The sequence below is a fragment of the Danio rerio genome, chromosome 20 (assembly GCF_049306965.1).
Source record: "Danio rerio strain Tuebingen ecotype United States chromosome 20, GRCz12tu, whole genome shotgun sequence".
In the NCBI taxonomy this organism is placed as follows: domain Eukaryota; kingdom Metazoa; phylum Chordata; class Actinopteri; order Cypriniformes; family Danionidae; genus Danio; species Danio rerio.
In genome coordinates, this window is record NC_133195.1 from 28,640,148 (window position 1) to 28,659,447 (window position 19,300).

General features: G+C 40.6%; 1 protein-coding gene and 30 non-coding genes across 31 annotated transcripts in view; 30 read left to right on the plus strand and 1 right to left on the minus strand.

Moving 5' to 3' along the window:
• The window catches only part of capn3b (calpain 3b), a 45,698-nt gene that overhangs the window by 789 nt on the left and 25,609 nt on the right, over positions 1-19,300 (minus strand). The window contains exons 17-20 of the mRNA NM_001243321.1: positions 1,431-1,499; positions 1,252-1,330; positions 1,058-1,174; positions 99-157 (exon numbers count right to left, since the gene is read on the minus strand). Coding sequence (NP_001230250.1) covers positions 99-157; positions 1,058-1,174; positions 1,252-1,330; positions 1,431-1,499 — 324 coding nt within the window. The remainder of the gene's footprint in view (positions 1-98; positions 158-1,057; positions 1,175-1,251; positions 1,331-1,430; positions 1,500-19,300) is intronic.
• Positions 2,219-2,330, plus strand: trnal-caa (transfer RNA leucine (anticodon CAA)). Its single transcript has 2 exons — positions 2,219-2,256; positions 2,285-2,330. It is a non-coding gene; the product is annotated as a tRNA-Leu (tRNA).
• Positions 3,898-4,009, plus strand: trnal-caa (transfer RNA leucine (anticodon CAA)). Its single transcript has 2 exons — positions 3,898-3,935; positions 3,964-4,009. It is a non-coding gene; the product is annotated as a tRNA-Leu (tRNA).
• Positions 4,146-4,257, plus strand: trnal-caa (transfer RNA leucine (anticodon CAA)). The gene is made up of 2 exons: positions 4,146-4,183; positions 4,212-4,257. It is a non-coding gene; the product is annotated as a tRNA-Leu (tRNA).
• On the plus strand, positions 4,867-4,981 carry trnal-caa (transfer RNA leucine (anticodon CAA)). The gene is made up of 2 exons: positions 4,867-4,904; positions 4,933-4,981. It is a non-coding gene; the product is annotated as a tRNA-Leu (tRNA).
• trnal-caa (transfer RNA leucine (anticodon CAA)) lies at positions 5,588-5,699 on the plus strand. Its single transcript has 2 exons — positions 5,588-5,625; positions 5,654-5,699. It is a non-coding gene; the product is annotated as a tRNA-Leu (tRNA).
• trnal-caa (transfer RNA leucine (anticodon CAA)) lies at positions 6,316-6,427 on the plus strand. The gene is made up of 2 exons: positions 6,316-6,353; positions 6,382-6,427. It is a non-coding gene; the product is annotated as a tRNA-Leu (tRNA).
• trnal-caa (transfer RNA leucine (anticodon CAA)) lies at positions 7,036-7,147 on the plus strand. The gene is made up of 2 exons: positions 7,036-7,073; positions 7,102-7,147. It is a non-coding gene; the product is annotated as a tRNA-Leu (tRNA).
• Positions 7,764-7,875, plus strand: trnal-caa (transfer RNA leucine (anticodon CAA)). The gene is made up of 2 exons: positions 7,764-7,801; positions 7,830-7,875. It is a non-coding gene; the product is annotated as a tRNA-Leu (tRNA).
• Positions 8,484-8,595, plus strand: trnal-caa (transfer RNA leucine (anticodon CAA)). Its single transcript has 2 exons — positions 8,484-8,521; positions 8,550-8,595. It is a non-coding gene; the product is annotated as a tRNA-Leu (tRNA).
• On the plus strand, positions 8,718-8,829 carry trnai-uau (transfer RNA isoleucine (anticodon UAU)). Its single transcript has 2 exons — positions 8,718-8,755; positions 8,791-8,829. It is a non-coding gene; the product is annotated as a tRNA-Ile (tRNA).
• On the plus strand, positions 9,191-9,302 carry trnal-caa (transfer RNA leucine (anticodon CAA)). The gene is made up of 2 exons: positions 9,191-9,228; positions 9,257-9,302. It is a non-coding gene; the product is annotated as a tRNA-Leu (tRNA).
• trnal-caa (transfer RNA leucine (anticodon CAA)) lies at positions 9,907-10,018 on the plus strand. The gene is made up of 2 exons: positions 9,907-9,944; positions 9,973-10,018. It is a non-coding gene; the product is annotated as a tRNA-Leu (tRNA).
• Positions 10,155-10,266, plus strand: trnal-caa (transfer RNA leucine (anticodon CAA)). The gene is made up of 2 exons: positions 10,155-10,192; positions 10,221-10,266. It is a non-coding gene; the product is annotated as a tRNA-Leu (tRNA).
• On the plus strand, positions 10,875-10,986 carry trnal-caa (transfer RNA leucine (anticodon CAA)). The gene is made up of 2 exons: positions 10,875-10,912; positions 10,941-10,986. It is a non-coding gene; the product is annotated as a tRNA-Leu (tRNA).
• Positions 11,121-11,232, plus strand: trnal-caa (transfer RNA leucine (anticodon CAA)). Its single transcript has 2 exons — positions 11,121-11,158; positions 11,187-11,232. It is a non-coding gene; the product is annotated as a tRNA-Leu (tRNA).
• trnal-caa (transfer RNA leucine (anticodon CAA)) lies at positions 11,593-11,704 on the plus strand. The gene is made up of 2 exons: positions 11,593-11,630; positions 11,659-11,704. It is a non-coding gene; the product is annotated as a tRNA-Leu (tRNA).
• On the plus strand, positions 11,841-11,952 carry trnal-caa (transfer RNA leucine (anticodon CAA)). The gene is made up of 2 exons: positions 11,841-11,878; positions 11,907-11,952. It is a non-coding gene; the product is annotated as a tRNA-Leu (tRNA).
• trnal-caa (transfer RNA leucine (anticodon CAA)) lies at positions 13,035-13,146 on the plus strand. Its single transcript has 2 exons — positions 13,035-13,072; positions 13,101-13,146. It is a non-coding gene; the product is annotated as a tRNA-Leu (tRNA).
• trnal-caa (transfer RNA leucine (anticodon CAA)) lies at positions 13,283-13,394 on the plus strand. The gene is made up of 2 exons: positions 13,283-13,320; positions 13,349-13,394. It is a non-coding gene; the product is annotated as a tRNA-Leu (tRNA).
• trnal-caa (transfer RNA leucine (anticodon CAA)) lies at positions 14,004-14,115 on the plus strand. The gene is made up of 2 exons: positions 14,004-14,041; positions 14,070-14,115. It is a non-coding gene; the product is annotated as a tRNA-Leu (tRNA).
• trnai-uau (transfer RNA isoleucine (anticodon UAU)) lies at positions 14,238-14,349 on the plus strand. The gene is made up of 2 exons: positions 14,238-14,275; positions 14,311-14,349. It is a non-coding gene; the product is annotated as a tRNA-Ile (tRNA).
• Positions 14,708-14,819, plus strand: trnal-caa (transfer RNA leucine (anticodon CAA)). The gene is made up of 2 exons: positions 14,708-14,745; positions 14,774-14,819. It is a non-coding gene; the product is annotated as a tRNA-Leu (tRNA).
• On the plus strand, positions 14,954-15,065 carry trnal-caa (transfer RNA leucine (anticodon CAA)). The gene is made up of 2 exons: positions 14,954-14,991; positions 15,020-15,065. It is a non-coding gene; the product is annotated as a tRNA-Leu (tRNA).
• On the plus strand, positions 15,202-15,313 carry trnal-caa (transfer RNA leucine (anticodon CAA)). The gene is made up of 2 exons: positions 15,202-15,239; positions 15,268-15,313. It is a non-coding gene; the product is annotated as a tRNA-Leu (tRNA).
• Positions 15,924-16,035, plus strand: trnal-caa (transfer RNA leucine (anticodon CAA)). Its single transcript has 2 exons — positions 15,924-15,961; positions 15,990-16,035. It is a non-coding gene; the product is annotated as a tRNA-Leu (tRNA).
• On the plus strand, positions 16,172-16,283 carry trnal-caa (transfer RNA leucine (anticodon CAA)). Its single transcript has 2 exons — positions 16,172-16,209; positions 16,238-16,283. It is a non-coding gene; the product is annotated as a tRNA-Leu (tRNA).
• trnal-caa (transfer RNA leucine (anticodon CAA)) lies at positions 17,366-17,477 on the plus strand. The gene is made up of 2 exons: positions 17,366-17,403; positions 17,432-17,477. It is a non-coding gene; the product is annotated as a tRNA-Leu (tRNA).
• On the plus strand, positions 17,614-17,725 carry trnal-caa (transfer RNA leucine (anticodon CAA)). Its single transcript has 2 exons — positions 17,614-17,651; positions 17,680-17,725. It is a non-coding gene; the product is annotated as a tRNA-Leu (tRNA).
• trnai-uau (transfer RNA isoleucine (anticodon UAU)) lies at positions 18,569-18,680 on the plus strand. Its single transcript has 2 exons — positions 18,569-18,606; positions 18,642-18,680. It is a non-coding gene; the product is annotated as a tRNA-Ile (tRNA).
• Positions 19,042-19,153, plus strand: trnal-caa (transfer RNA leucine (anticodon CAA)). Its single transcript has 2 exons — positions 19,042-19,079; positions 19,108-19,153. It is a non-coding gene; the product is annotated as a tRNA-Leu (tRNA).

The window sequence follows — 19,300 nt, forward strand, 5'->3', positions numbered from 1 at the left end:
GCAAGAACTTGTTAGAGTGATAAATAGCAAAGATTATAAAGAATAATAAAAATCTAAATAATTAGTATGCTTCTACTCATTCTGAAGATGCGGCTTACCTCAAAAACATTGAGCTTGATAAGTCCATCACCATCCTTGTCAAAGGCTCTGAACGCCCCTGTTGGAGAATCTCTTTTACTACAGGTGTCCGATAGCAATAATGCATCTCAAAAGGCTGGTTGTTTAATGCAGACTAAATTCAGATTATACTACATTTTTGGAAGTTAAGATAGCCAATGTTGCAGATTTTGACTCCTGTACACTTGTGCCAAAGACAAATAACATGACAGGCTACACACTAGTTTCTGACAAATCATCTTGTCACAGTGAAAGCAGCCTTGAAATGTGCCAAGATAAAAGCAACATGTAGATTATTTTTATTAGCTCATTTATTTATTTTTGAAATTAATATTTGTACATTTTATTAGTTTTTATTTTAGATTATATGCAATTTTCACATTAAAATAAAGTGAAATATTTATTTTTTTGGTCAGAATAGGCTCACCTTGAGGTGTTAAAAAGAAAATGTTTTTGTAATTTTGCTTAACAAAACCTCACTGTATAAACATTAAAAAAAGCATTTGGATTCTCATGTCTTTTTTTTAAAGACAATTTCTTGAAGCGATATTCAAAATCATTTACTCACACTTTACTTATTCCAACTTTATTCTGTTGAACACAATGGAGGATAGTTTAAAGAAGACTGAAAATGTAATCATGGGCTTCCATAGTATTTGTTTTTCCTATGGATGTCAATGGTTACAGGTTTTCAGCTTTCTTCAAATTATATTCTTTTGTGTTGAACAGAACAAGGTTGATAACCACTTGAGAGTGTGTAAATGTGAGCAATTTTTCATTTTTGGTTGAATTACCCCTTTAATTCACTGTCATGCAATATATAGACCAAAAAGTCATATATCTAAAGACTCCTTAAGTCAAATGTGCTAAAATTGGGATGATACTATGTTGACCAAATCCAGGAAGAGTGAAATAAAAAAAATAAATAAATAAAACTTACTAAACATTCCCTCCAGTCGCACTAAGCAGCTAATGTAGCTGTCGAAATCCAACTCCATGTGTTCATTGGCATATCTCATACAAATGATGTCATACAGCTGATTGTTGAGTTGAAAACCTGATGCGCAGAGACAAATCTCAGTGTTACAAAAGGCTACAAAAAATGATTTGTTAAATAAAGACTGATTGTCCAACCTGCTTCAGTAAGTGCGTTCCTCATCTCGAAACTGCTGATTGTGCTGGATTTGTCAGTGTCGAAACGTGTGAACACCAGCTGTAAATCAGAAATGGAGCATGTCTATAACATGTTCTACTAACTACTAACAGTGTAGTGTAACCTGCTGATCTAACGAGAAAATAACATAGATTCATACCTTCCACTGTTTAATCTTGTTCCATAAGTGTTTGAACTCCTGCAGGTTTAGATGACCTGTTCCATCAGTCTAAAGTGTTGTAGTTGAGATACATTTCAGTGCGTTTGTGTAGCTGGTTGGAAAACTGACCAACTTTGAAAAAGGTAATTGACAATTCATCCAGGCCACAAGAGACCACTTTTTCAGTCTCTTTTTATTAAGACCAAAATACCCACACCCATCCATCCATCCATTCTGACAAAAAAAGTTTTCATATTGATTAGAATAGAAAAAGAAAAGGAAATAATGCAGTTGTCTTTTGCGGAGTGCACCACACCAATCAGTGTGTCAGAAAGGTCTAAGTCGCCAGACTCAAGGTGAATCAACCTTCTCAAAGAATGGGGATTCTGGTCTCCAGATGGAGGCATGGGTTCACATCCCACTTCTGACAATAGAGTTTTCCTATTGATTAGAAGAGGGAAAAGAAATGGAAATAATACTGTTGTCCTTTGCAGGTTGCCTCAACAGATTATTTGTGAATTGCACCACACTGTAGCAAAAAAATGTGTGTCCGAGTGGTCTAAGGTGCTAGGCTCACAGTCATTCAACCTTCCCAGCTAATGAGAAATCTGGGCTTCAGATGGAAGCGTAGGTTCAAATCCCACTTCTGACCATAGATATTTCAGATTTATTAGATAAGATAAAGCAAGGAAGATGATCTACAGGTTTATATTGATGGTTTTGCACTTTGAACTTTACCTTAATGGAAGAAATAGTAATGGAGTGCACTATACCATAGAAAAAATGGTGTTAGAATGGCCGAGGGGTCTAAGGCGCCAGACTCAAGATGAGTTAATCTCCTCAAGGAATGAGGTTTCTGGTCCCCTGATGGAGGCGTGGGTTAAAATCCCACTTCTGACAATAGATTCATTAGATTTCAAAAAGAAGTGGTGATGATTTAAGGTTTTTTATTGCTGGTGTTAGGCTCTGAACTTAGCCTCAACGGAGGCATTAGTAATGGAGTGCACTATACTGCAAAACAGACATGTGTCAGAATGGCCGAGTGGTCTAAGGCGCCAGACTCAAGATGAATCCATCTTCTCAAGAAATGAGGATTCTGGTCTCCAGATGGAGGCGGTGGTTCAAATCACACTTCTGACAATGGAGTTTTCCTATTGATTAGAAGGAAAGAAATGGAAATAGTTCAAAGGTTTCTGATGTTGCAGCTGTCAGTTGCAGTTTGCCTCAGTAGAGTCTTTATTTGTAGATTGCACCACACCTTTGCAAAATGTGTGTCAGAATGGCCGAGTGGTCTAAGGTGCCAGACTAAAGGTGAATCAACTTTCTCAGTTAATGAGAATTCTGATCTCCCGATGGCGGTGTGGGTTCAAATCCAACTTCTGACAATAGAAATATTAGATTTATTATATTATAAAAAGAAATGTAGATGATTTACAGGTTTTATTGCTGTTGTTACTCTCTGAACTTTGTCTCAATGGAGGCATTAGCAATGGAGTGCACAATACCACAAATAAGGATGTGTCAGAATGGCAGAGTGGTCTAAGGCGCTAGAATCAAGGTTAATTATTCTTCTCAAGGTATGATGATTCTAGTCTGTAGATGGAGGTGTGGGTTCAAATTCCACTTCTGACAATAGAGTTTTCCTATTAATTAGAAGAGAAAAAGAAATGGAAATAATACTGCTGTCCTTTGCAGGTTGCCTCAACAGATTCTTTATTTGTGGATTGCACCACACTGTAGCAAAAAAATGTGTGTCCGAGTGATCTAAGGTGCTAGGCTCACAGTCAATCAACCTTCTCAGCTAATGAGAAAATCTGGGCTTCAGATGGAAGCGTAGGTTTAAATCCCACTTCTGACCATAGATATTTCAGATTTATTAGATTAGAAAAAGCAATGAAGATGATCTACAGGTTTTTATTGCTGGTTTTGCGCTCTGAACTCTGCCTCAATGGAGGCATTAGTAATGTACTGCAATGTACTATTGAAATACATGTGTCATAATGGCCGTGTGGTCTAAGGCGCCAGACTCAAGATGAATAAATCTTTTCAAGGAATGAGGATTATGGTCTCCAGATGGAGGCGTAGGTTCAAATCCCACTTCTGACAACAGCGTTTTCCTATTGATTAGAAGAGGGAAAAGAAATGGAAATAATACTGTTGTCCTTTGCAGGTTGCCTCAACAGATTCTTTATTTGTGGATTGCACCACACTGTAGCAAAAAATGTGTGTCCGAGTGATCTAAGGTGCTAGGCTCACAGTCATTCAACCTTCTCATCTAATGAGAAATCTGGGCTTCAGATGGAAGCGTAGGTTCAAATCCCACTTCTGACCATAGATATTTCAGATTTATTAGATTAGATAAAGCAATGAAGATGATCTACAGGTTTTTATTGCTGGTTTTGCGCTCTCAACTTTGCCTCAATGGGGGCATTAGTAATGTAATGCACTGTACAATTGAAATGCATGTGTCAGAATGGCCGAGTGGTCTAAGGCGCCAGACTCAAGATGAATCAATCTTCTCAAAGAATGAGGGTTCTGGTCTCCAGATGGGGGTGTGGGTTCAAATCCAACTTTTGACAATGTAGTTTTCCTATTGATTAGAAGGGAAAAAGAAATGGAAATAATTCAAAGTTTTCTGATGTTGCAGTTGTCTGTTGCTGTATACCTGAGTAGAGTCTTTATTTGTAGATTGCTCCACACCTTTGGAAAATATCTGTCAGAATGGCCGAGTGGTCTAAGGCGCCAGACTCAAGGTGAATCAAATTTCTCAGTTTATGAGGATTCTGGTCTCCCGATGGAGGCGTGGGTTTAAATCCCACTTCTGACAATAGAAATATTAGATTTTTACATTACGAAAAGAAACGTAGATGATTTACAGGTTATTATTGCTGGTGTTACTCTCTGAACTTTGCCTCAATGGAGGCATTAGTAATGGAGTGCACTATACCACACAAAAGTCAGCTCTCAGAATGGCTGAGTGGTCTAAGGTGCAACACTCAAGTTTAATCAATCTTCTCAACGTATGAGGGTTCTAGTCTCCAGATGGAGGCGTGGTTTCGAATCCCATTTCTGACAGCATCGTTATCCTATTGATTAGAAGAGGGAAAAGAAATGGAAATAATACTGTTATCCTTTGCAGGTTGCCTCAACAGAATCTTTATTTGTGGATTGCACCACACTGTAGCAAAAAATGTGTGTCTGACTGGTCTAAGGTGCTAGGCTCACAGTCATTCAACCTTCCCAGCTAATGAGAAATCTGAGCTTCAGATGGAAGCGTAGGTTCAAATCCCACTTCTGACCATAGATATTTCAGATTTATTAGATAAGATAAAGCAATGAAGATGAACTACAGGTTTTTATTGCTGGTTTTGCGCTCTGAACTTTGCCTCAATGGGAGCATTAGTAATTTAGTGCACTGTACCATTGAAATGTATGTGTCAGAATGGCCGAGTGGTCTAAGGCGCCAGACTCAAGATGAATCAATCTTCTCAAGGAATGAGGATTCTGGTCTCCAGATGGAGGCGTGGGTTCAAATCCCACTTCTGAAAACAGCATTTTCCTATTGATTAGAAGAGGGAAAACAAATGGAAATAATACTGTTATCCTTTGCAGGTTGCCTCAACAGAATCTTTATTTGTGGATTGCACCACACTGTAGCAAAAAATGTGTGTCCGAGTGGTCTAAGGTGCTAGGCTCACAGTCAATCAACCTTCTCGGCTAATGAGAATTCTGGGCTTCAGATGGAAGCGTAGGTTCAAATCCCACTTCTGACCATAGATATTTCAGATTTATTAGATTAGATAAAGCAACGAAGATGATCTACAGGTTTTTATTGCTGGTTTTGCGCTCTCAACTTTGCCTCAATGGAGGCACTAGTAATGTAGTGCACTGTACCGTTGAAATGGACGTGTCACAATGGCCGAGTGGTCTAAGGTGCCAGACTCAAGATGAATCAATCTTCTCAAGGTATGAGGATTCTGGTCGCCAGATGGAGGCGTTGGTTCAAATCCCACTTCTGACAATGGAGTTTTCCTATTGATTAGAAGGGGAAAAGAAATGGAAATAATTCAAAGGTTTCTGATGTTGCAGTTGTCTGTTGCTGTTTGCCTGAGTAGAGTCTTTATTTGTAGATTGCTCCACACCTTTGCAAAATATCTGTCAGAATGGCCGAGTGGTCTAAGGCGCCAGACTCAAGGTGAATCAACTTTCTCAGTTAATGAGAATTCTGGTCTCCTGATGGAGGCGTGGGTTCAAATCCCACTTCTGACAATAGAAATATTAGATTTATTACACTAAGAAACGAAACGTAGATGATTTACAGGTTATTATTGCTGGTTTTACTCTCTGAACTTTGCCTCAATGGAGGCATTAGCAATGGAGTGCACTATACCACACAAAAGTCAGGTGTCAAAATGAAAATGGCCGAGTGGTCTAAGGTGCCAGACTTATGTTTAATCAATCTTCTCAACGTATAAGGTTTCTCCTCTCCAGATGGAGGCGTGGGTTCAATTCCCACTTCTGACAACAATGTTTTCCTATTGATTAGAAGAGGGAAAAGAAATGGAAATAATACTGTTGTACTTTGCAGGTTGCCTCAACAGATTCTTTATTTGTGGATTGCACCACACTGTAGCAAAAAATGTGTGTCTGACTGGTCTAAGGTGCTAGGCTCACAGTCATTCAACCTTCCCAGCTAATGAGAAATCTGAGCTTCAGATGGAAGCGTAGGTTCAAATCCCACTTCTGACCATAGATATTTCAGATTTATTAGATTAGATAAAGCAATGAAGATGAACTACAGGTTTTTATTGCTGGTTTTGCGCTCTGAACTTTGCCTCAATGGGGGCATTAGTAATTTAGTGCACTGTACCATTGAAATGTATGTGTCAGAATGGCCGAGTGGTCTAAGGCGCCAGACTCAAGATGAATCAATCTTCTCAAGGAATGAGGATTCTGGTCTCCAGATGGAGGCGTGGGTTCAAATCCCACTTCTGACAACAGCGTTTTCCTATTGATTAGAAGAGGGAAAAGAAATGGAAATAATACTGTTATCCTTTGCAGGTTGCCTCAACAGAATCTTTATTTGTGGATTGCACCACACTGTAGCAAAAAATGTGTGTCCGAGTGGTCTAAGGTGCTAGGCTCACAGTCAATCAACCTTCTCGGCTAATGAGAATTCTGGGCTTCAGATGGAAGCGTAGGTTCAAATCCCACTTCTGACCATAGATATTTCAGATTTATTAGATTAGATAAAGCAATGAAGATGATCTACAGGTTTTTATTGCTGGTTTTGCGCTCTCAACTTTGCCTCAATGGAGGCACTAGTAATGTAGTGCACTGTACCATTTAAATGGACTTGTCACAATGGCCGAGTGGTCTAAGGTGCCAGACTCAAGATGAATCAATCTTCTCAAGGCATGAGGATTCTGGTCGCCAGGTGGAGGCGTGGGTTCAAATCCCACTTCTGACAATGGAGTTTTCCTATTGATTAGAAGGGGAAAAGAAATGGAAATAATTCAAAGGTTTCTGATGTTGCAGTTGTCTGTTGCTGTTTGCCTGAGTAGAGTCTTTATTTGTAGATTGCTCCACACTTTGGAAAATATCTGTCAGAATGGCTGAGTGGTCTAAGGCGCCAGACTCAAGGTGAATCAACTTTCTCAGTTAATGAGAATTCTGGTCTCCTGATGGAGGCGTGGGTTCAAATCGCACTTCTGACAATAGAAATATTAGATTTATTACACTAAGAAACGAAACGTAGATGATTTACAGGTTATTATTGCTGGTTTTACTCTCTGAACTTTGCCTCAATGGAGGCATTAGCAATGGAGTGCACTATACCACACAAAAGTCAGGTGTCAAAATGAAAATGGCCGAGTGGTCTAAGGTGCCAGACTTATGTTTAATCAATCTTCTCAACGTATAAGGTTTCTCCTCTCCAGATGGAGGCGTGGGTTCAATTCCCACTTCTGACAACAATGTTTTCCTATTGATTAGAAGAGGGAAAAGAAATGGAAATAATACTGTTGTACTTTGCAGGTTGCCTCAACAGATTCTTTATTTGTGGATTGCACCACACTGTAGCAAAAAATGTGTGTCTGACTGGTCTAAGGTGCTAGGCTCACAGTCATTCAACCTTCCCAGCTAATGAGAAATCTGAGCTTCAGATGGAAGCGTAGGTTCAAATCCCACTTCTGACCATAGATATTTCAGATTTATTAGATTAGATAAAGCAATGAAGATGAACTACAGGTTTTTATTGCTGGTTTTGCGCTCTGAACTTTGCCTCAATGGGGGCATTAGTAATGTAGTGCACTGTACCATTGAAATGTATGTGTCAGAATGGCCGAGTGGTCTAAGGCGCCAGACTCAAGATGAATCAATCTTCTCAAGGAATGAGGATTCTGGTCTCCAGATGGAGGCGTGGGTTCAAATCCCACTTCTGACAACAGCGTTTTCCTATTGATTAGAAGAGGGAAAAGAAATGGAAATAATACTGTTATCCTTTGCAGGTTGCCTCAACAGAATCTTTATTTGTGGATTGCACCACACTGTAGCAAAAAATGTGTGTCCGAGTGGTCTAAGGTGCTAGGCTCACAGTCAATCAACCTTCTCGGCTAATGAGAATTCTGGGCTTCAGATAGAAGCGTAGGTTCAAATCCCACTTCTGACCATAGATATTTCAGATTTATTAGATTAGATAAAGCAATGAAGATGATCTACAGGTTTTTATTGCTGGTTTTGCGCTCTCAACTTTGCCTCAATGGAGGCACTAGTAATGTAGTGCACTGTACCATTGAAATGGACGTGTCACAATGGCCGAGTGGTCTAAGGTGCCAGACTCAAGATGAATCAATCTTCTCAAGGCATGAGGATTCTGGTAGCCAGGTGGAGGCGTGGGTTCAAATCCCACTTCTGACAATGGAGTTTTCCTATTGATTAGAAGGGGAAAAGAAATGGAAATAATTCAAAGGTTTCTGATGTTGCAGTTGTCTGTTGCTGTTTGCCTGAGTAGAGTCTTTATTTGTAGATTGCTCCACACTTTGGAAAATATCTGTCAGAATGGCCGAGTGGTCTAAGGCGCCAGACTCAAGGTGAATCAACTTTCTCAGTTAATGAGAATTCTGGTCTCCTGATGGAGGCGTGGGTTCAAATCGCACTTCTGACAATAGAAATATTAGATTTATTACACTACGAAAAGAAACGTAGATGATTTACAGGTTACTCTCTAAACTTTGCCTCAATGGAGGCATTAGTAATGGAGTGCACTATACCACACAAAAGTCAGGTGTCAAAATGGCCGAGTGGTCTAAGGTGCCAGACTTATGTTTAATCAATCTTCTCAACGTATAAGGGTTCTCCTCTCCAGATGGAGGCGTGGGTTCAAATCCCACTTCTGACAACAATGTTTTCCTATTGATTAGAAGAGGGAAAAGAAATGGAAATAATACTGTTGTACTTTGCAGGTTGCCTCAACAGATTCTTTATTTGTGGATTGCACCACACTGTAGCAAAAAATGTGTGTCTGACTGGTCTAAGGTGCTAGGCTCACAGTCATTCAACCTTCCCAGCTAATGAGAAATCTGAGCTTCAGATAGAAGCGTAGGTTCAAATCCCACTTCTGACCATAGATATTTCAGATTTATTAGATTAGATGAAGCAATGAAGATGAACTACAGGTTTTTATTGCTGGTTTTGCGCTCTGAACGTTGCCTCAATGGGGGCATTAGTAATTTAGTGCACTGTACCATTGAAATGTATGTGTCAGAATGGCCGAGTGGTCTAAGACGCCAGACTCAAGATGAATCAATCTTCTCAAGGAATGAGGATTCTGGTCTCCAGATGGAGGCATGGGTTCAAATCCCACTTCTGACAACAGCGTTTTCCTATTGATTAGAAGAGGGAAAAGAAATGGAAATAATACTGTTGTACTTTGCAGGTTGCCTCAACAGAATCTTTATTTGTGGATTGCACCACACTGTAGCAAAAAATGTGTGTCCGAGTGGTCTAAGGTGCTAGGCTCACAGTCAATCAACCTTCTCAGCTAATGAGAATTCTGGGCTTCAGATGGAAGCGTAGGTTCAAATCCCACTTCTGACCATAGATATTTCAGATTTATTAGATTAGATAAAGCAATGAAGATGATCTACAGGTTTTTATTGCTGGTTTTGCGCTCTCAACTTTGCCTCAGTGAAGGGAGTAATGTAGTGCACTGTACCATTGAAATGAATGTGTCAGAATGGCCGAGCGGTCTGAGGCGCCAGACTCAAGATGAATCAATCTTCTCAAGGAATGAGCATTCTGGTCTCCAGATGGAGGCGTGGGTTCACATCCCACGTCTGATAGTTGAGTTTTCCTATTGATTAGAAGGGGAAAAGAAATGGAAATAATTCAAAGGTTTCTGATGTTGCAGTTATCTCTCGCTGTTTGCCTCAGTAGAGTCTTTATTTGTAGATTGCACCACACCATTGCAAAATCTGTCAGAATGGCCGAGTGGTCTAAGGCGCCAGACTCAAGATGAATCAATCTTCTCAAGGTATGAGGATTCTGGTCTCCAAATGGAGGCGTGGGTTCAAATCCCACTTCTGACAATGGAGTATTCCTATTGATTAGAAGGGGAAAAGAAATGGAGATAATTCAAAGGTTTCTGATGTTGCAGTTCTCTCTTGCTGTTTGCCTGAGTAGAGTCTTTATTTGTAGATTGCTCCACACCTGTGGAAAATATCTGTCAGAATGGCCGAGTGGTCTAAGGCGCCAGACTCAAGGTGAATCAACTTTCTCAGTTAATGAGAATTCTGGTCTCCTGATGGAGGCGTGGGTTCAAATCCCACTTCTGACAATAGAAATATTAGATTTTTTTCACTACGAAAAGAAACGTAGATGATTTACAGGTTATTATTGCTGGTTTTACTCTCTGAACTTTGCCTCAATGGAGGCATTAGCAATGGAGTGCACTATACCACACAAAAGTCAGGTGTCAGAATGGCCGAGTGGTCTAAGGTGCCAAACTCAAGTTTAATCAATTTTCTCAAGATATGAGGGTTCTGGTCTCCAGATGGAGGCGTGGGTTCGAATCCCTTTTCTGACAGCATTGTTATCCTATTGATAAGAAGAGGGAAAAGAAATGGAAATAATACTGTTATCCTTTGCAGGTTGCCTCAACAGATTCTTTATTAGTGGATTGCACCACACTGTAGCAAAAAAATGTGTGTCCGAGTGGTCTAAGGTGCTAGGCTCACAGTCAATCAACCTTCTCGGCTAATGAGAATTCTGGGCTTCAGATGGAAGCGTAGGTTCAAATCCCACTTCTGACCATAGATATTTCAGATTTATTAGATTAGATAAAGCAATGAAGATGATCTACAGGTTTTTATTGCTGGTTTTGCGCTCTCAACTTTGCCTCAGTGAAGGGAGTAATGTAGTGCACTGTACCATTGAAATGAATGTGTCAGAATGGCCGAGCGGTCTAAGGCGCCAGACTCAAGATGAATCAATCTTCTCAAGGAATGAGCATTCTGGTCTCCAGATGGAGGCGTGGGTTCAAATCCCGCTTCTGACAATGGTGTATTCCTGTTGATTAGAAGGGGAAAAGAAATGGAAATAATTCAAAGGTTTCTGATGTTGCAGTTATCTCTCGCTGTTTGCCTCAGTAGAGTCTTTATTTTTAGATTGCACCACACCATTGCAAAATCTGTCAGAATGGCCGAGTGGTCTAAGGCGCCAGACTCAAGATGAATCAATCTTCTCAAGGTATGAGTATTCTGGTCTCCAAATGGAGGCGTGGGTTCAAATCCCACTTCTGACAATGGAGTATTCCTATTGATCAGAAGGGGAAAAGAAATGGAGATAATACTGTTATCCTTTGCAGGTTGCCTCAACAGATTCTTTATTAGTGGATTGCACCACACTGTAGCAAAAAATGTGTGTCCGAGTGGTCTAAGGTGCTAGGCTCACAGTCAATCAACCTTCTCAGCTAATGAGAAATCTGGGCTTCAGATGGAAGCGTAGGTTCAAATCCCACTTCTGACCATAGATATTTCAGATTTATTAGATTAGATAAAGCAATGAAGATGATCTACAGGTTTTTATTGCTGGTTTTGCGCTCTGAACTTTGCCTCAATGGAGGCATTAGTAATGTAGTGCACTGTTATGTTGAAATCTATATGTCAGAATGGCCGAGTGGTCTAAGGCGCCAGACTCAAGATGAATCAATCTTCGCAAAGAATGAGTATTCTGGTCTCTAGATGGTGGTGTGGGTTCAAATCCCACTTCTGACAGTGTTGTTTTCCTATTGATTAGAAGGAAAAAAGAAATGGAAATAATTCAAAGGTTTCTGATGTTGCAGTTGTCTGTTGCTGTTTGCCTGAGTAGAGTCTTTATTTGTAGATTGCTCCACACCTTTGCAAAATATCTGTCAGAATGGCCGAGTGGTCTAAGGCGCCAGACTCAAGGTAAATCAACTTTCTCAGTATATGAGGAGTCTGGTCTCCCGATGGAGGCGTGGGTTCAAATCCCACTTCTGACAACAGAAATATTAGATTTATTACATTACGAAAAGAAACGCAGATGATTTACAGGTTATTATTGCTGGTGTAACTCCCTCAACTTTGCCTCAATGGAGGCATTAGCAATGGTGTGCACTATACCACACAAAAGTCAGCTGTCAGAATGGCTGAGTGGTCTAAGGTGCCAGTCTCAATTTTAATCAATCTTCTCAACGTATGAGGGTCCTCCTCTCCAGATGGAGGCGTGGGTTCAAATCCCACTTCTGACAACATTGTTTTCCTATTGATTAGAAGAGGGAAAAGAAATGGAAATAATACTGTTGTCCTTTGCAGGTTGCCTCAACAGATTCTTTATTTGTGGATTGCACCACACTGTAGCAAAAAATGTGTGTCCGAGTGATCTAAGGTGCTAGGCTCACAGTCTTTCAACCTTCCCAGCTAATGAGAAATCTGAGCTTCAGATGGAAGCGTAGGTTCAAATCCCACTTCTGACCATAGATATTTCAGATTTCTTAGATTAGATAAAGCAATAAAGATGATCTACAGGTTTTTATTGCTGGTTTTGCGCTCTGAACTTTGCCTCAATGGGGGCATTAGTAATTTAGTGCACTGTACCATTGAAACGTATGTGTCACAATGGCCGAGTGGTCTAAGGCGCCAGACTCAAGATGAATCAATCTTCTCAAGGAATGAGGATTCTGGTCTCCAGATGGAGATGGGGTTCAAATCCCACTTCTGACAACAGTGTTTTCCTATTGATTAGAAGAGGGAAAAGAAATGGAAATAATACTGTTGTCCTTTGCAGGTTGCCTCAACAGATTCTTTATTTGTGGATTGCACCACACTGTAGCAAAAAATGTGTGTCCGAGTGGTCTAAGGTGCTAGCATCACAGTCAATCAACCTTCTCAGCTAATGAGAGTTCTGGGCTTCAGATGGAAGCGTAGGTTCAAATCCCACTTCTGACCATAGATATTTCAGATTTATTAGATTAGATAAAGCAACGAAGATGATCTACAGGTTTTTATTGCTGGTTTTGCGCTCTGAACTTTGCCTCAATGGGGGCATTAGTAATTTAGTGCACTGTACCATTGAAATGTATGTGTCAGAATGGCCGAGTGGTCTAAGGCGCCAGACTCAAGATGAATCAATCTTCTCAAGGAACGAGGATTCTGGTCTCCAGATGGAGGCGTGGGTTCAAATCCCACTTCTGACAATGGAGTTTTCCTATTGATTAGAAGGGGAAAAGAAATGGAATTAATTCAAAGGTTTCTGATGTTGCAGTTGTCTGTTGCTGTTTGCCTCAGTAGAGTCTTTTTTTGTAGATGGCACCACACCTTTGCAAAATATCTGTCAGAATGGCCGAGTGGTCTAAGGCGCCAGACTCAAGATGAATCAATCTTCTCAAGGAATGATGATTCTTGTCTCCAGATGGAGGCGTGGGTTCAAATCCCACTTCTGACAACAGTGTTTTCCTATTGATTAGAAGAGGGAAAAGAAATGGAAATAATACTGTTGTCCTTTGCAGGTTGCCTCAACAGATTCTTTATTTGTGGATTGCACCACACTGTAGCAAAAAATGTGTGTCCGAGTGATCTAAGGTGCTAGGCTCACAGTCAATCAACCTTCTCAGCTAATGAGAGTTCTGGGCTTCAGATGGACGCGTAGGTTCAAATCCCACTTCTGACCATAGATATTTCAGATTTATTAGATTAGATAAAGCAACGAAGATGATCTACAGGTTTTTATTGCTGGTTTTGCGCTCTCAACTTTGCCTCAATGGAGGCACTAGTAATGTAGTGCACTGTACCATTGAAATGGACGTGTCACAATGGCCGAGTGGTCTAAGGTGCCAGACTCAAGATGAATCAATCTTCTCAAGGCATGAGGATTCTGGTCGCCAGATGGAGGCGTGGGTTCAAATCCCACTTCAGACAATGGAGTTTTCCTATTGATTAGAAGGGGAAAAGAAATGGAAATAATTCAAAGGTTTCTGATGTTGCAGTTGTCTGTTGCTGTTTGCCTGAGTAGAGTCTTTATTTGTAGATTGCTCCACACCTTCGGAAAATATCTGTCAGAATGGCCGAGTGGTCTAAGGCGCCAGACTCAAGGTGAATCAACTTTCTCAGTTAATGAGAATTCTGGTCTCCTGATGGAGGCGTGGGTTCAAATCGCACTTCTGACAATAGAAATATTAGATTTATTACACTACGAAAAGAAACGTAGATGATTTACAGGTTACTCTCTGAACTTTGCCTCAATGGAGGCATTAGTAATGGAGTGCACTATACCACACAAAAGTCAGGTGTCAAAATGGCCGAGTGGTCTAAGGTGCCAGACTTATGTTTAATCAATCTTCTCAACGTATAAGGGTTCTCCTCTCCAGATGGAGGCGTGGGTTCAAATCCCACTTCTGACAACAATGTTTTCCTATTGATTAGAAGAGGGAAAAGAAATGGAAATAATACTGTTGTACTTTGCAGGTTGCCTCAACAGATTCTTTATTTGTGGATTGCACCACACTGTTGCAAAAAATGTGTGTCTGACTGGTCTAAGGTGCTAGGCTCACAGTCATTCAACCTTCCCAGCTAATGAGAAATCTGAGCTTCAGATGGAAGCGTAGGTTCAAATCCCACTTCTGACCATAGATATTTCAGATTAATTAGATTAGATAAAGCAATGAAGATGATCTACAGGTTTTTATTGCTGGTTTTGCGCTCTCAACTTTGCCTCAGTGAAGGGAGTAATGTAGTGCACTGTACCGTTGAAATGAATGTGTCAGAATGGCCGAGCGGTCTAAGGCGCCAGACTCAAGATGAATCAATCTTCTCAAGGAATGAGCATTCTGGTCTCCAGATGGAGGCGTGGGTTCAAATCCCACTTCTGATAGTTGAGTTTTCCTATTGATTAGAAGGGGAAAAGAAATGGAAATAATTCAAAGGTTTCTGATGTTGCAGTTATCTCTGGCTGTTTGCCTCAGTAGAGTCTTTATTTGTAGATTGCACCACACCATTGTAAAATCTGTCAGAATGGCCGAGTGGTCTAAGGCGCCAGACTCAAGATGAATCAATCTTCTCAAGGTATGAGGATTCTGGTCTCCAAATGGAGGCGTGGGTTCAAATCCCACTTCTGACAATGGAGTATTCCTATTGATTAGAAGGGGAAAAGAAATTGAGATAATTCAAAGTTTTCTGATGTTGCAGTTCTCTGTTGCTGTTTGCCTGAGTAGAGTCTTTATTTGTAGATTGCTCCACACCTGTGGAAAATATCTGTCAGAATGGCCGAGTGGTCTAAGGCGCCAGACTCAAGGTGAATCAACTTTCTCAGTTAATGAGAATTCTGGTCTCCTGATGGAGGCGTGGGTTCAAATCCCACTTCTGACAATAGAAATATTAGTTTTTTTTCACTACGAAAAGAAACGTAGATGATTTACAGGTTATTATTGCTGGTTTTACTCTCTGAACTTTGCCTCAATGAAGGCATTAGCAATGGAGTGCACTATACCACACAAAAGTCAGGTGTCAGAATGGCCGAGTGGTCTAAGGTGCCAAACTCAAGTTTAATCAATTTTCTCAAGATATGAGGGTTCTGGTCTCCAGATGGAGGCGTGGGTTCGAATCCCTTTTCTGACAGCATTGTTATCCTATTGATAAGAAGAGGGAAAAGAAATGGAAATAATACTGTTATCCTTTGCAGGTTGCCTCAACAGATTCTTTATTAGTGGATTGCACCACACTGTAGCAAAAAATGTGCGTCCGAGTGGTCTAAGGTGCTAGGCTCACAGTCAATCAACCTTCTCAGCTAATGAGAAATCTGGGTTTCAGATGGAAGCGTAGGTTCAAATCCCACTTCTGACCATAGATATTTCAGATTTAATAGATTAGATAAAGCAATGAAGATGATCTACAGGTTTTTATTGCTGGTTTTGCGCTCTGAACTTTGCCTCAATGGAGGCATTAGTAATGTAGTGCACTGTTATATTGAAATCTATATGTCAGAATGGCCGAGTGGTCTAAGGCGCCAGACTCAAGATGAATCAATCTTCGCAAAGAATGAGTATTCTGGTCTCTAGATGGTGGTGTGGGTTCAAATCCCACTTCTGACAATGTTGTTTTCCTATTGATTAGAAGGAAAAAAGAAATGGAAATAATTCAAAGGTTTCTGATGTTGCAGTTGTCTGTTGCTGTTTACCTGAGTAGAGTCTTTATTTGTAGATTGCTCCACACCTTTGCAAAATATCTGTCAGAATGGCCGAGTGGTCTAAGGCGCCAGACTCAAGGTAAATCAACTTTCTCAGTATATGAGGAGTCTGGTCTCCCGATGGAGGCGTGGGTTCAAATCCCACTTCTGACAACAGAAATATTAGATTTATTACATTACGAAAAGAAACGCAGATGATTTACAGGTTATTATTGCTGGTGTAACTCCCTGAACTTTGCCTCAATGGAGGCATTAGCAATGGTGTGCACTATACCACACAAAAGTCAGCTGTCAGAATGGCTGAGTGGTCTAAGGTGCCAGTCTCAATTTTAATCAATCTTCTCAACGTATGAGGGTCCTCCTCTCCAGATGGAGGCGTGGGTTCAAATCCCACTTCTGACAACATTGTTTTCCTATTGATTAGAAGAGGGAAAAGAAATGGAAATAATACTGTTGTCCTTTGCAGGTTGCCTCAACAGATTCTTTAATTGTGGATTGCACCACACTGTAGCAAAAAATGTGTGTCCGAGTGATCTAAGGTGCTAGGCTCACAGTCTTTCAACCTTCCCAGCTAATGAGAAATCTGAGCTTCAGATGGAAGCGTAGGTTCAAATCCCACTTCTGACCATAGATGTTTCAGATTTCTTAGATTAGATAAAGCAATAAAGATGATCTACAGGTTTTTATTGCTGGTTTTGCGCTCTGAACTTTGCCTCAATGGGGGCATTAGTAATTTAGTGCACTGTACCATTGAAATGTATGTGTCACAATGGCCGAGTGGTCTAAGGCGCCAGACTCAAGATGAATCAATCTTCTCAAGGAATGAGGATTCTGGTCTCCAGATGGAAATGCGGTTCAAATCCCACTTCTGACAACAGTGTTTTCCTATTGATTAGAAGAGGGAAAAGAAATGGAAATAATACTGTTGTCCTTTGCAGGTTGCCTCAACAGATTCTTTATTTGTGGATTGCACCACACTGTAGCAAAAAATGTGTGTCCGAGTGGTCTAAGGTGCTAGGCTCACAGTCAATCAACCTTCTCAGCTAATGAGAGTTCTGGGCTTCAGATGGAAGCGTAGGTTCAAATCCCACTTCTGACCATAGATATTTCAGATTTATTAGATTAGATAAAGCAACGAAGATGATCTACAGGTTTTTATTGCTGGTTTTGCGCTCTGAACTTTGCCTCAATGGGGGCATTAGTAATTTAGTGCACTGTACCATTGAAATGTATGTGTCAGAATGGCCGAGTGGTCTAAGGCGCCAGACTCAAGATGAATCAATCTTCTCAAGGAACGAGGATTCTGGTCTCCAGATGGAGGCGTGGGTTCAAATCCCACTTCTGACAATGGAGTTTTCCTATTGATTAGAAGGGGAAAAGAAATGGAAATAATTCAAAGGTTTCTGATGTTGCAGTTGTCTGTTGCTGTTTGCCTCAGAAGAGTCTTTATTTGTAGATGGCACCACACCTTTGCAAAATATCTGTCAGAATGGCCGAGTGGTCTAAGGCGCCAGACTCAAGATGAATCAATCTTCTCAAGGAATGAGGATTCTTGTCTCCAGATGGAGGCGTGGGTTCAAATCCCACTTCTGACAACAGTGTTTTCCTATTGATTAGAAGAGGGAAAAGAAATGGAAATAATACTGTTGTCCTTTGCAGGTTGCCTCAACAGATTCTTTATTTGTGGATTGAACCACACTGTAGCAAAAAATGTGTGTCCGAGTGATCTAAGGTGCTAGGCTCACAGTCAATCAACCTTCTCAGCTAATGAGAGTTCTGGGCTTCAGATGGAAGCGTAGGTTCAAATCCCACTTCTGACCATAGATATTTCAGATTTATTAGATTAGATAAAGCAACGAAGATGATCTACAGGTTTTTATTGCTGGTTTTGCGCTCTCAACTTTGCCTCAATGGAGGCACTAGTAATGTAGTGCACTGTACCATTGAAATGGACGTGTCACAATGGCCGAGTGGTCTAAGGTGCCAGACTCAAGATGAATCAATCTTCTCAAGGCATGAGGATTCTGGTCGCCAGATGGAGGCGTGGGTTCAAATCCCACTTCTGACAATGGAGTTTTCCTATTGATTAGAAGGGGAAAAGAAATGGAAATAATTCAAAGGTTTCTGATGTTGCAGTTGTCTGTTGCTGTTTGCCTGAGTAGAGTCTTTATTTGTAGATTGCTCCACACCTTTGGAAAATATCTGTCAGAATGGCCGAGTGGTCTAAGGCGCCAGACTCAAGGTGAATCAACTTTCTCAGTTAATGAGAATTCTGGTCTCCTGATGGAGGCGTGGGTTCAAATTGCACTTCTGACAATAGAAATATTAGATTTATTACACTACGAAAAGAAACGTAGATGATTTACAGGTTACTCTCTGAACTTTGCCTCAATGGAGGCATTAGTAATGGATTGCACTATACCACACAAAAGTCAGGTGTCAAAATGGCCGAGTGGTCTAAGGTGCCAGACTTATGTTTAATCAATCTTCTCAACGTATAAGGGTTCTCCTCTCAAGATGGAGGCGTGGGTTCAAATCCCACTTCTGACAACAATGTTTTCCTATTGATTAGAAGAGGGAAAAGAAATGGAAATAATACTGTTGTACTTTGCAGGTTGCCTCAACAGATTCTTTATTTGTGGATTGCACCACACTGTAGCAAAAAATGTGTGTCTGACTGGTCTAAGGTGCTAGGCTCACAGTCATTCAACCTTCCCAGCTAATGAGAAATCTGAGCTTCAGATGGAAGCGTAGGTTCAAATCCCACTTCTGACCATAGATATTTCAGATTTATTAGATTAGATAAAGCAATGAAGATGAACTACAGGTTTTTATTGCTGGTTTTGCGCTCTGAACGTTGCCTCAATGGGGGAATTAGTAATTTAGTGCACTGTACCATTGAAATGTATGTGTCAGAATGGCCGAGTGGTCTAAGGCGCCAGACTCAAGATGAATCAATCTTCTCAAGGAATGAGGATTCTGGTCTCCAGATGGAGGCATGGGTTCAAATCCCACCTCTGACAACAGCGTTTTCCTATTGATTAGAAGAGGGAAAAGAAATGGAAATAATACTGTTGTACTTTGCAGGTTGCCTCAACAGAATCTTTATTTGTGGATTGCACCACACTGTAGCAAAAAATGTGTGTCCGAGTGGTCTAAGGTGCTAGGCT